Source organism: Arachis duranensis, chromosome 4 (genome assembly GCF_000817695.3).
Source record: "Arachis duranensis cultivar V14167 chromosome 4, aradu.V14167.gnm2.J7QH, whole genome shotgun sequence".
NCBI classification, from domain to species: Eukaryota; Viridiplantae; Streptophyta; class Magnoliopsida; order Fabales; family Fabaceae; genus Arachis; species Arachis duranensis.
This window is the reverse complement of record NC_029775.3, coordinates 992,221-1,006,740: the sequence shown is the minus strand read 5'-3', so window position 1 is coordinate 1,006,740 and position 14,520 is coordinate 992,221. Positions and strand designations below refer to the sequence as shown.

At 31.7% G+C, this 14,520-nt stretch overlaps 1 protein-coding gene across 1 annotated transcript; it reads left to right on the top strand.

Moving 5' to 3' along the window:
- The first annotated feature begins 7,680 nt into the window (after positions 1 to 7,680).
- Positions 7,681 to 12,687, top strand: LOC107482442 (DCD domain-containing protein NRP-B). The gene is made up of 5 exons (XM_016102933.3): positions 7,681 to 8,399; positions 9,445 to 9,545; positions 10,991 to 11,074; positions 11,672 to 11,782; positions 12,390 to 12,687. Exons 1-5 carry the CDS (start codon positions 7,838 to 7,840, stop codon positions 12,459 to 12,461), a joined length of 930 nt encoding a protein of 309 aa, XP_015958419.1. The 5' UTR covers positions 7,681 to 7,837; the 3' UTR covers positions 12,462 to 12,687.
- Positions 12,688 to 14,520: the final 1,833 nt, after the last annotated feature.

Genomic DNA, 14,520 nt, shown 5'->3' with positions numbered 1-14,520 from the left:
CAAAATCCTATGAAGGAATGTTTGTTGGATATTTCACCACAAGTAAGGCCTATAGAGTTTATCTCAAAGAATATAGAACCATAGAGGAATCCATACATGTTACTTTCTGTGATTCTAACTTAATTTCCAGCACTGTAAAGGATAATGATTCAGATTGTGAAGAAGATGGAACAAGTAAAGAAATTCCCAAATCTGTGCTAAATGAAGAATCTGTCAGCCCAGTTTTGTCTCGTCAGATTGGAGGAGACATTTCCATTTTATCTCCTGAGCAGGCACGAGCAACTCAAACAGTGAGACCACCAGAAGTTCATCAAAGCTCTACACTTGTCCGAAAGCCTAGAGAATGGAAGTCTATGAGGGGTTATCCTCATGACTTCATCATTGGTGATCCCTCTCAAGGTGTAACAACAAGATCCTCCACCAAAAGGCAAATCGAACCTAGCAACTTTGCTCTCTTGTCACAAATGGAGCCCAATAATGTCAAATAAGCTCTTGAAGATTCATCATGGGTCAAGGCCATGCAAGAGGAGCTTGCTCAATTTGACAAGAATGAGGTTTGGACATTAGTACCTCATCCGGATGGTAAGAAGGTAACGGGTACTAAGTGGGTATACAAAAATAAACTTGGTGAGGATGGACAAGTTGTTCATAACAAGGCTAGATTAGTGGCCCAAGGTTATGATCAAGAAGAGGGTATAGATTTTGATGAGTCTTTTGCTCCGGTAGCTAGAATGGAAGCAATTAGGTTGCTTCTTGCCTATGCTGCCCATAAGGGTTTCAAAATGTTTCAAATGGATGTTAAATGTTCTTTCCTTAATGGCTTTATTGATAGAGAAGTGTATGTGGCTCAACCCCCGGTTTTGAACATAAAGATTTTCCTAATCATGTTTTTAAACTTTCAAAGGCTCGTTATGGCCTTAGACAAGCTCCTAGAGCTTGGTATGAAAGGCTTAGTGTCTTCCTATTAGAAAATCATTTTCAAAGGGGAATCACCGACACTACTTTGTTCATTAAAGTTTCTAATGATGACATCCTTCTTGTTCAAGTTTATGTGGATGATATTGTGTTTGGATCGGCCAATGAGTCCTTGTGTGAAGAGTTTGGAAAACTCATGACTAGTGAGTTTGAAATGAGTTTAATGGGAGAGCTAACTTTCTTTCTTGGCCTCCAAATTAAATAAACTTCTAGTGGTACTTTTATTCACCAAGGCAAGTATGCAAAAGAATTGATAAAGAAATTTGGCATAGAAAATTCCAAACCAATGGGAACACCAATGCATCCAAACAATAAACTTGAAAAGGATGATAATGGCAAAGATGTGGATGAAACACAGTATAGGGGAATAATTGGTTCATTAATGTATCTTACCTCCTCTAGACCGGATATAGTTCAAAGTGTGGGTGTATGTTCAAGATTTCAATCTCACCCAAAAGAATCCCATCTATCGGCCGTTAAATGCATCATTAGATATATTAAGGGAACATGTGATTATGGCTTATGGTATCCAAAATTTGATGATTTTTGTGTAGTAGGGTTTTGTGATGCAGATTATACGGGAGATAGAGTGGATAGAAGGAGCACTTCCGGCATGTGTTGCTTCCTTGGAAGCTCACTCAACATGTGGTCAAGCAAGAAACAAGCCACAGTGGCTCTATCCACAGCTAAAGCTGAATATATATCCGCATCTGCTTGTTGTTCACAATTAATTTGGTTAAAAACTCAATTGGAGGATTACAAATTAAAGATCAATAGTATACCCTTATTTTGTGATAACATGAGTGCAATAAACATTTCAAAAAATGCTGTTCTGCACTCAAGAACAAAGCATATTGAAATCAAATATCATTTTATTAGAGAACATGTGCAAAAGGGTACTATTGATATTCAATTTGTAAAATCAGAAGAACAAATTGCTGATATTTTTACAAAACCTCTCTGTGAAGATAGATTCTGTTTGTTAAGAAAAAGCTTGGGAATGCTTGATTTAAATCATGTTGAAAATTTGTGAATTTCTGATTCTGTCCAGTTTTATCTCGTAGGAATGGACGAGATAAAAATAAGGCATGCAGGAGGAGCTATGATTAAGGGGGAGGCTGCGCAGACTTTGCTTCTGATGGGCCCCACAAAATCTTATTTGACCCCACCTTGACTTTTATTGATCCTTCATTTTATGATGATCAAAATCTTTTTTGATTGTCATTTCAAATCTTCTTGGAAGTGGTTATTGTCAAATCAAACCCCTCTCTCCATCTAATCCCTTGATTCTAGGAAACCACCTTTTTCGTTGGTTAATAACCACACCATTATGGCTATTAACTTCCCCATCATCTCTCTCTAATCCACATTTATTGCACCACTAATCTCATTCTCTCCTCACTCTCTTTCGGCACTCCCACCCTTTCATATTCAACTTCTCCATTCATCCTACCATGAAAAAGAAAATGGCACAAAAGAGAAGTGGCCGAACCCCCATTCCTAAAAGTCCACCTTTTTCATCACCTCAAACTCATACACATATCCATCTTCATTCTACCTCCTCTTCTACTCAAACACCTCCTTCCAAAAGGACCGAAACCATGCGCCGCAAGGTTATCGCTCATAAATCTTCAGGGAGAGGAAAGAACAAGGAACCTAGTGTTCAAGAAGAAGAAGAGGAATCACATACCTCACCACCACCATCACCGCCGAAAAGACCTACTCCACACACAAAAAGCTCTCAGAAAAAGTCGAAAAGCTTTGTTATGCATGATACAAGAGAACCTGCAAATTTGGAGTCGCTCGATTTCAAAAACAAATTTCACAAAACTCACTCCCATTTTGATCCCTCTCGGTTCTACTCATGTGCTTTCTATGAATTTCATAAAGAGGTTTTGCTGAAACGTCCTCTCTGTCTCTCTTACTTGGTCAATCTTGAAAAACTGGCCACCAAAGGAATCAACTTTACTTCCATGTTTGATGCTCTGAAGTGGACTCCACTGATTCACATTCAGAAATTCGTTTACCCGGGGCTGGTCCGGGAATTCTATGCAAACATGCGTCTGATTGATGGCTCAATTCACTCTTACGTCAAACGGGTTTACATGACCCTCAATCCTCAAACCATAGGCGCTGCCCTTGGATATGAAGATGAAGGGCCAAAAGTTTACATGGTTGATAAATGGGATGATCAAGTTGGCATTGCACAACAAACAGTCTTGCAACACAGCTGTGCAAATCTCTCTGGTTTGGATGGACTAATCCCAACTCATCGAGCACTCGGCCCTGAGAACTCTCTGTTGCACCGTATCATCACTCACATTCTCACTCCTCAAGGCGGTTCTCACCACAGAGTAACAGTTTCTGACTCTATCATCTTATTTGCTCTTCTTACTTCTTCCCAAATTTCATTTGCTTATATTATGATACGTCATGTGTGGAAAGCAGTGAAAAGTACCAAAAAGGCTAATCTTCCTTATGGCATGTTCCTCACATGTATATTTGAGTATTTTAAGGTTGATTTGACTAATGAATCTGTTGAGAACATGGTTTCAATGATTAAAGGAGGAGGAACTTCGGGCAAGAAAGGCAAGAAATATGTCCCTTCTGAACCATCTCTCAGTGATCTGGAGAGCCATCCTGAACCCTCAAATGTTACTGCATCAATCCGGGAGGTTCTCAATGAGATGCCCAACATGTCCAAGTTGATGTTCAAATCCCACAAGACTGCCAGAAAATTGGAATATGAACAAGAAAGGGCTTGGAAGAAATGTCATGATAGAGTTGGCTTCATGATTAAGAGCTTTGATGATGAAATAAGAACAGGGGATTACGAAGCTGATTCCGGTTCAGAATTCAATCTTTCTGATGATTAATGACTATTTGTTTACTTTTATTTGATATTGGCTCCATTAGGCTCAATCTATTTTTTGTATGAGCATGACTTGATACTCCTTGCTCTGTGATACTTTGATACACTCTTGTTACTTTGTTATGGATATTTTGTTGTGTTGTTCATATTTGGTGCAGGTTCCCCTTGATGACAAAAGGGGGAGGAACTTTAGTCTCCAAAATTGAAATTGAAACTAATGAAAAACAGGGGATTGAAACTAATGAAAAACAGGGGACGATCTGATGAAACAGGAGATGAAATTTTCAATTGAAAATTTATGATCACCCTTGTTAGGAGAATGCATGTTGATAGTGCATTTGTTTCACTATGGTTATTGCTGCTAAAAATGCATTTGGCATTTAGTAGTTTATGATGCTGTTTGACAAATATTCTTATTCATCTTGGTAAATATGTTGGTTTGAAAACTTATTTTTGGCAGTTCCTTTAAACTGTGATATCTAACAGCTGCCATGTTTGATCATGTGTGATTCAAAAATATTTTCCTCACTTGAATGATATGGCTCTGATATTTTGACTGAAAAATAATTTTTGAACAACATTATTTTGGTGCTTAGTTGATGTGTGTAAATTATTAAGCAGAAAATCAGTTTATGATATCAAATGAGTTTTGATTATCAATTTAAAACTGCTCATAAATCAAGCATTTAGCATCATATAACATGCTAAATAACATTGTTCTTAAAGCTTGATTAAAATGTTACAGGTTAGTGCTTCCCTTGGTAAAATAGCATACATTAAGGGAGAGCCATGTAACATTTAGAAAGGGGGAGAAATTCAAACTCAAAGGGAGTATTCTTCACTCAATCTTTAAATTTCTTTCCATTTCAATTTTAATAATGTTTGTCATCAAGTGGGAGATTGATGAGTTTGAAAAACTCTAATTTAATTTTGATGATGAACAAATATTATTAAAATAATTAATTACAAAATTATTAATTTGATGTTAAATTAATTAATAATTTTGTTTTGCAGGATTTTTAATGTGGGCTGAAAATAAAAGAAAAATTGTAAGCCCAAGTACATTCAGCATTGATACAAAAATATTCAATGATGTATGGCTGAATTGATCATTATAATGTTGGACCAAATGTAAATGTGCAAGCCCAAATTTATTGTTGGTAAATGACCAACTTGCTTGGACCGAAATCAAAAGGAGATGGGCACACAATATTGCTTTATCCTTTTAACAAATAAAACTCATTTCTTTAATTATGCTGCACAATCCCAACGGACTCCACTCATACTATGTGATGGAATTCAAATCTCTTTGAAGTGGAGTTAATAAATGCATGAAAACTATGAGAGAGAAAGTGTGATTGACATGATGGTGATCATCAATGCTACACGCTACTCAATCAAAGGGAAGTAAAAGCAACCCATTTTAATTAATTTATTCAAACACACTTTATTACTTTTCTTCATCCTCTCTTTTCTCTCTCATCTATTTTTTCTTCTTCCTTCGGTCATGTCACAGCAACCATGGAAGCTACACTAAGCTACCAAAAAGAAAAAGAAGAAGCTGCATGCTTCAAGGACATCAAGTTAATGATGGCAAGAAAAAAAAAACCAAAAGTATGTTGTGGCTGAGATAATCACCAAATGTGGTAAGATTTGGTGAGGTAATCTCGGATCCTTCATACTCAAAAAAGAAGGAAGAAGATTCGGCCAGCAAGGGAGATTCTTGAAGCATGGCTTGTCTTTGATTCTGCTCAACCACCACAGGAAGTAGCTAGAGTGGCGAAGTGTTGGTTGAGGCAGAGATTGAAGCAGATGAAGTCATCATCATCATGAAGCATCAAGGGCCAGAAATCCATCTTGGAGAGCAAGCCAAGGATGGAGAGCTCAGATTGATGAAGAGTGATGATCAAGAAAGAACCAGAGGTAATTTCATGTTGGGTTTTGCAGGGTTATCTCTACTCTCTCTATGTGGCCGAACCGGTTCTGTTTTTTGAAAGAGAAAGAAGTTGGTTTGGGCGTTGGCTTCAAGTGTGGAGGCTTCCCTCTTCTTTAAAAAGAGAGAACAGCCATTGTTTGGAGCAAGGAGAAAATTTGAGAGTGCAAGGCACAGAGTTCTCAGAGCTACCTGAGCTAACAGATTTCTCTTCTCCTTCAGTGTATTCTATTTTGTAATTTTTCTGTTTCATTTTGTCATGTCTTGAGTCTCATGGAAAAAGGCAAACAAGTGATGTTTGTATGAAAAAGCCATAGAGCGGAAAAAGGTAGAGAGTGCAAAATTAAAAGAAAAAGCCATAGATGTCTGAGAGTTTCTTTGTTCATCTATGTTGTGTTTCATGATTCTGTGGGAATCCCCTTGTAAGTTGGGTTAGCACTTTACAATTTGTAATCTGGATGATTATAGTGAAATTCCATCATGGTTGTGATGGAGACTGGATGTAGGCTGCACTACACTTAGCAGCTGAACCATGATATATCTGGGTGTAATCTTCTATCTCTCTTCCTACTTCAATTCTGTTTTTACTGTTCAGATGAAAAATAAAAAATGTCTCGTGTCAAGTGACGAGACAAAATGAAAATATCTCGTGGCTAGGGACGAGCTAAAAAAAGAAAAGTTTCCTCTAAGTCCAGTAAGTGTTAGCAAGCAGAAAAAGGGGCTAAAATTCAATCCCCCCTTCTCTTAACCACTGAAACCATCAGCATGCATCTCATACAAAGATAAAAAAATATCCATTCAACTAGAATAGTATTTCTAACACTATATATTTTCTATTATTATATTTATTTTTGTATTTTTTACATTTTTTGTAAAGAAATAAAAGAAGAAAGTGAGAGAAGAGTAAAGATAAGAACAAAATAAATAATTTTAAAAATAGTTATAGATAAAAAAGTCAAATTTTATATTTTATGCATTATATTTTAGTATTTTAACTTTAACAAAAGACACTAAAAATATATATTTTATGTATATTATTGTATTTATAAAAAAATTATGTCTTAATAAATAAATGATAGACATATATTACCATATTTATATTTTAATGTTCATGTTTCTAGGACTATTGGGGTATCTAATCCCATTCGCTCCCCTAGTTTTCGTCTCTCAGTGTCAGTCCAGCAGAGTATTTTTTCCGTTGGTGTTCTTTTCGATCTCTACGCATTTCACCTCTCCACCAAAAATTTTTTCTGCTCCTATCGTACTCCAGCTTGGTAGTTTCCACCGCCTGTCCAGAGTTAAGCCCTGGAATTTGATGACGAACTTAAAAAGTCACCTACAGACGCCCAATCATTTTGGATAACATTTGCATCTTCTGTCTTACTGCGACTGCTGGCACAGAGTTAGCCAATGCTTATTCCCCTTTTCTCTAATCAAATCCTACCTATAAACTCACCTAATTGTCAATCATTTATAACAAAAAATGACATATTTTTTATAACGGATTCGAATCCCACCTTTAACTTAAAAAAAAAAAACACCTAATCTATTTTTACCGGGAGGGCCGCATCAATTCAAACTTTAGCTACATCTTCTAGAAATATGTATACTAGGAAGTTTCCATGTATACTAAATCAAAACACGAGGAAATCCTCAACGCCATACCCAACTAATCCCTGCCCCCTGTAGTCCCTGTCCACTTCCCCCCACCCCACACTCTCTTTCTATTTGTCTTTCACCTTTGTACGCGGTTTGGTTCCGTCACCAGTTGAATTATTAACTTATGAAATAAAATAATCAAAATAAAAAGGGAAATAGACCCACTCAATGAAAAAGTCAGTTCTTCATATTTCAAATTTAGATTATACTCCATCTTCTTTGACAATTACACATGCCCTGCCCCTGTCCCAGTCAACTTCACTTTCGTGGGAATTTCATACCCCCAACCAAACCCCCCTCTTTATTAGTTAACACTTGTTCATTTCTTTATCATTTCCGTCATTCCTATCCCAATTCTAATCTCAAGGGTTTCTTCTATCTTTAATTATTTGGTGGCCATGGAGAACAACAATCAGCAATCTTTTTGGCAATTTAGTGACCAGCTTAGGCTTCAAACATCTAGTTTGGCCAATCTGTCTCTTAATAATTCAATTTGGAGCAACAATTATGCCACAAAAAGGACCACCGATCAGAGGAGGAACTTAGATGTGAAGGGCACTGAATTCAACCCATCAAAATCCTATGATCTCAATTCCGATTCCAATGGATCCCTTTTCTCTATGCCACATATTCAGAACCCTGCTTTTGGGGGTCTTAATGGAGGCTTCAACAAGGGAAGTTATTCCGACAATACTCCATCTTTTGTTAGCCTCAACAACAATAGTGGCCTCAACTTGAAGGGTCACAAGACAGGTTTTGTTGACTTTCAAGCAGGCAAAAAGGGCAGGAACAACACCAACACCAACGGCAAGAAGCATGGAGACAATAGCAATGATGTCGCCAAGAAACTCAAAACACTGCCACCATCGGAGTCTTTGCCGAGATATGAAACTGTGGGTGGATATATCTTTGTTTGCAACAATGATACCATGGCAGAGAACCTCAAAAGACAGCTATTTGGTGCGTCTTACTCCCCCTAACCCTCAAATTACTATTACTGTTATGATCAGGTGAAAACTCAGGACTAGTTGGTTTTATGTAAAGTTGGTAATTAAGAGTATTAGATGATTTGATTTATTTGACTAAATTTTTATCTAACGATTCTCATCTATCAACTTCATATGAAGTCAACTGCACATGAGTTTTCACTTTATTATTATTGGGAGCAACTCAGATAAAGACACTTAAAACGTCTTTTTTTTAAAGATGTTTTTCAGTTATTAAAATTTAACATATATAATCGATTAAATCATGTTATTTTTTTTTAAAATTAGGTTAGACAAATTGATTTAACCGAAAAAATGGTGAATCAAATCTTGAATTGGTCTAAATTAATATTATTTTTTTTATAAAAAATAACTACAATATCCTTGTTATAGAAAATCATTAAAATACTCTTCAAATAAAGGACTAAAATTTAGAATTTTCAAAATTAATATATATAATAAAAGTATTTTAGTCATTTTCTATAATAGGATATTATAGTTATTTTCTATAAAAATAATATTAATTTAGATCTGTTAAGATTTGATCTACCATTTTTCAGTTAAATCAATTTATTTAGCCTAATTTTAACAAAAATAACACGATTTAATCGATTATATGTATTAAATTTTAATTATTAAAACATTTTTATAAAAAGACATTTTCATCGTCTTTATTTGAGTTGCTCCTATTATTATTAGCCATTTTGCACTAATAAAGATTTTAATTTTGAGAAAATGATATAAAAAATACAAATCATAAAATGATCTACAAAATATATAATCTTTAACAAAATAAACCAAATGTATATAAATATATAAATAAATTGTCTATATTTTTAGTTTATTATATGAAATGGGATATATTTTTTTAATATTTTATTATTTACATTTTTTTAATTATTTTATTAAAATCGTAATTTGCATAAAGTAATGTGAACTTTGCAACTAGATTTGTGTCCCCCGAGATTTTAATTGTTATCTAAATGAGTTTTGATGGAAAATATTTGGGTTTTTTTTAGGTCTCCCTCCACGATACCGTGATTCTGTTCGAGCAATTACTCCGGGGTTGCCCCTTTTTCTCTACAACTATTCTACCCATCAACTTCATGGAATTTTTGAGGTACATATACTTTTTTATATTTTAGATTTTTCATTTTATTTTATTGTCTTCGTGTTTCTATATTTATTAGGTGTATCATAAAATTGTTGAGGTACATACTAATTTTACTTGTGGTGTAATTTAAATTAAATGATTTTTTAGAAAATTCGATCAAATATGATCTGAGGTTTGAATTGAATTTGTAGTTTTGTAAATTAAAAAATAAATAAATATTTATAATAAATCTTAACATTAAGTTTTAAATAATAAAAATTGTCATAATAAATCTAAACAATATTTTGAAAAATCAACAATAATATAATAACAGAAATAAAATTATAGACTACTTAAATTAAACATATTATAAGTAAAATTTTAAATATAATAATAAAATAATAATATTATAACACATTGTGCGATTTAGATTGGATCGATTTTAAGAAATAAATCCTAAATCCGATCCAATTCATATAGTTTGCCAAAAATAGAATCCAATTAAATTCAAATGAGTGCGATATTAATCAATTTTCGATTTAGATTAGATTGAATGTGCGATTTAATTTGGATGGAGATGGATTTAAACACCCCAATATTTAGCTCATGCAAACTAAGGGCAGGATCTAGAACAGAAACAAGGTATAAGGTGTGAAAACTCTGTTATGGTGCAGAGTTTGTGAGATGAGAGCGAAAGAGAGAAGAGAACTTACAGAGAAGTAAGGTAGCGTTTGGTGGAGAGACAGAGACAGAAAGACTGAGACTGAGAGACTGAGACTAAGAGACAAGAATTGAAACAAATCTCAGTATTCTGTTTGGTGCAAGATGGGAGAAAGGAATTGAAACAAGAATGAAACTCTAATTTAATTTGCACAAAGAGTAAAATTGGAATTAATTAATTGAAATGAAAGTATTTTAAGTATAAAATGTTATTAAAGTTTCAGTCTCCATCTCTAAAAATTTCAATCTCTTGTGTCCCTACTTTTTGGAGGTACTGAAATACTGAAATTTTAGAGACAGAGACAGAAATTTTAGTACCAATCTCTGAACTAACAAATACGATACTGAATCTCAGTCTCTCAGTCTCTGTCTCAATATCTGAAAACAAACACTACCTAAGAGTCAGAAAATGAGAAATAAAGTTAAGGGATGAATTAGAAGCTTGCAAGTTGCATACACCTAAGCTAACTTCCTAACTGATTAAGTTATAATCCTAACTCACTTGTGCTGAATGAATAATAATCAAACTAATTAGATTTCAAATTAGCTAAACTGCTGAGTCATCTTTATTACACACTAGTTACAACTTACAAGAGAGATGATAGGTGATTATGAGTTAATAATTTGGTGATTAGAATAGAAGGGAACACTTTATTTTGACCGATTCTAATCAAGTCATGTATATATTAATCAGTTAATCCATATCTTTTACTAATCAAAATTTTTCCCTTCTTTTTCTTTTTCAAATTTAGGCTGCAAGTTTTGGTGGAAATAATATTGATCCAACAGCTTGGGAGGACAAAAAGTGCCTTGGTGAATCTCGTTTCCCTGCTCAGGTATGTTAGCCAATCAAATTTCGGGTCAGTTTGAATTGGTTTTTGAAAGAACTGCCTAATTTTTATCTTTTAAAAAAATTATTTTAAATAGACAATTTTTTTCATATTTAAATAGATTTTTTAAAAATAATTTTTAAGTATATTAAAAACATTTTTTGTTTTTGCTTCTTTTGAAAACAAAATTTTGTTAGCTTCTAAAAAATTCAAATAATTTATTTTTTTTAAAAGATGTATTTAAATAAGTTTCAAATTAAATAAAAATACTTACTTTTTTAAAAAAATATTTTTTATTAAAAAAAGTCAATCCAAACTAACAATTCATCTTTAAAAATATAAAGTATATTTATTATTACGATAGTCCTTTTTTCTTGCTGTGCAAATTATTTCTCGCTTTCGCATTATAATAGGAAAGTAAAATCAAGAGGTTGCTGTTAAAAAATACTAAATTACCTTTGTTTAATAACTAATTTATTACATAAATATTAATCCATTGTTTGATTTACTCAAAATTTTTGTATGTAGAAAGTGTGAACAGATGTTTCATTAAGTGAAAATAGTTTGTGAAAACTCATGAATTGCTTTTGATGACGGATATAGGTTCAAGTAGTCACTAGAAAAATCTGTGAGCCACTTGAGGAGGATTCCTTCAGGCCAATTCTTCACCATTATGATGGTCCCAAGTTTCGTCTTGAGCTTAGTGTCTCCGAGGTATTTTCATGTTTTTACTTGCTAATTATGTGTATCCTGATTGGAAATATTTAATTGGAAATACTAAAACGTGAAAATTCAAGTGTAGTTAATTTCATGTGATGTTGATAGTTGATAGTCGTTAGATGACCATTTAGTCAAATTTGTTAACTGTCCAGTTTAGAAAAACAGCTTAATTAAGCTACTTTTAAAAAAGCTTAAACAATAAATGACTATATTAAAAGTAGTTTATAAATAAGTTATTTTGTGATTGAATTTTTAATTTTAAAAGTGCTTATTTTACAGAAATATGATAAAAAATAGTAGATTATAAAAAAAATCATTTTTTTAAAACTTCTTTATAAGCTCCTAAATAACTTTTTAAAAAGCTACAATTTGCTTTTTAAAATTGTACCAGACATTAATATTACTACTTTTTATAAGTTAAAAACTAAAAAAAATTACTTTTAAAATATAAAGTGCAGTTTTATTATCTATCAACTTCACATAAAGTTAACTGAATTTATTAGAGAAAGTCTAAGAAGTCGACACTTTTGTTAAATTCTAGACAACATTTAACTATTAAAAGAAAATTGAGTGATCTTATATTTTTTCTTTTGATTTGCAGGCATTGTCTCTCCTAGACATTTTTGCTGATCAGAATAGCTTCGATGATATTTTCAAGGCTATACCGGCATAAAAGTGTAGTAATTCTAGAGAATAATAATACAAGGTGAAGAAGATAAGAACAAGAAATATAGTGGGCGATGATTGGATATTCAGCATATATATTTGGTGTTGTGCTATTTGTACAGAAGGCTGTTGTGCCTGATTATATAACATTATTCTTGTACTATAAAATTCTATTGAAACATAAGAAAGTGCAGTAAGGATGACTAATCCTGCTTATGATTTATGTTATAAAAGGAGCTATAAATTGAGGTAATGAAAAGATCTACCTGAAGGAAATGAGAGGCTATAATGTAAATTTAGCATCACTTCAAAAACATTATTTATACATTAAAATTCGTTATTAATATATTTATTTATAAATATATGTATAATTTAATTTATTTTTAATATGTATTTATATTTTAATATATATTTTGTACTAATAACTGACTTTAATAACTAATTTTAATATACACGTAACATTACTCAATACAAAAATAGAGAAAAAAGTTATAAGCACATGAGCATGCCCATATATAACCTTGGCCCTCGGGGCTCACCATTTTGTTGCACCCAGCTCCACCACATCTAATGATAATAACATAACTAAGGTCCATGAAAATCCACTACAACTCTTCACACATGTTTTTACGTCATGAAAATAAAAATTTTCAATTTTTTTTAACAAATGAGGGAGTAAAATATGGTCTTTTATTATTAATTTTGTAAAAAAAAATATATAAAATAAGAAGTAATCAACTAAAAAGTAAATAACTTAACTAATTTATAATTATATTTAATTAATTTTATTTGTTTTTAATTTATAATATTTGATATTAATTACTTCTCACTTCAAATTAAAATTCTGAATGACACGTTGGAGAATTAGGGGTGAAGATCACAGAACTCTGCTTTTAACAATCCCGATTTTTAGTAGGTCACGTCTCTGGTGACTATGTTTCTTCTACCTATTGGTGGCTAGAAATTGACCAACCAATGAAGAAATGACACGTAGTGTTGCTTAGTGTTGTGGTTGTTATAGATGATAGGATATAATTAGATCATCTAATATAAAGGTTCCGTTCTCAAAACCAGCAACACAATGAACAATGAATAATGAGAAAAGAAAGTTATTTTTTCTTTAAAAATAGATAAAGTTAATATTAGTTAATACAAAAAATTTAAGAAAAAATTTTACTCACTTCTCTTGTAAGATGATAAAATGACATTTTTTTCTTCTCTTTTATAAATATACATTTTCTTCCCTTCTAACTTTAAAAAACCTCCTCTTTAGTCCATTTTAAACTTTTTGTGTTAATTAATGTTAATTTTATCAATTTTTAAAAAAAAAATTATTTTTTTAAAAAAATCATTAACAAAAATTTTATTTTTTATCATTAAATTTTCTTACCAAAATACCCTTTAATAAATTATTCTTTTATTAAATAAATTGTATTTTTACCAAAAAATTATAATTTAATAATTAAAAAATTATTGAAGGTTATTTTAGAAAAAATAATATAATTATTAATTTTTTAAAAAATATAATTTAATTAATAAAAAATAATTTATTAAAGGATATTTTGGTAAGCAAAATTTAATGATAAAGAATAAAATTTTGGTTAATGAGTATATTTTTAAAAATTAATTTTTTTTAAAATATGGATAAAGTTAACATTAGTTAACACAAAAAGTTTAAAATAGACTAAAGAAGAGGTTTTTTAAAAATTAGAAGGGAGGAGAATGTACATTTATAAAATAGAGGAGAGATGAATGTCATTTTAACATCTTGCAGAAGAGGTGAGTAGAATTTTCTCAAAATTTAAAACATATTAAAGAAGATGTTTTTTAAAAGTTAGAAAAGAAGAAGATATATATTTATAAAATAAAAGAGAAATAAATGTCATTTTAACATTTCACAGGAGAAAACTAAAATTTTCTCAAATTTTAATTTTGTTCAAATTAATGTTTCATTAGTATATTGTTTATTTTTTTTTTCTTTGCCAATGTTTAGTAAAAGCATAAACTTTATCCAATTTGATTAATGAATTTATCGCAACATAAACAGATCATAATCACAATCAACA

What these genes read in the sequence shown, in the direction of transcription:
- LOC107482442 (XM_016102933.3), top strand. Translation starts at nt 7,838, where the DNA reads ATGGAGAACAACAATCAGCAATCTTTTTGGCAATTTAGTGACCAGCTT. An exon ending in AATCTCGTTTCCCTGCTCAG is followed by an intron (nt 11,075 to 11,671) that starts GTATGTTAGCCA and finishes TGACGGATATAG; the next exon opens with GTTCAAGTAGTCACTAGAAA. An exon ending in TTGAGCTTAGTGTCTCCGAG is followed by an intron (nt 11,783 to 12,389) that starts GTATTTTCATGT and finishes TTTGATTTGCAG; the next exon opens with GCATTGTCTCTCCTAGACAT.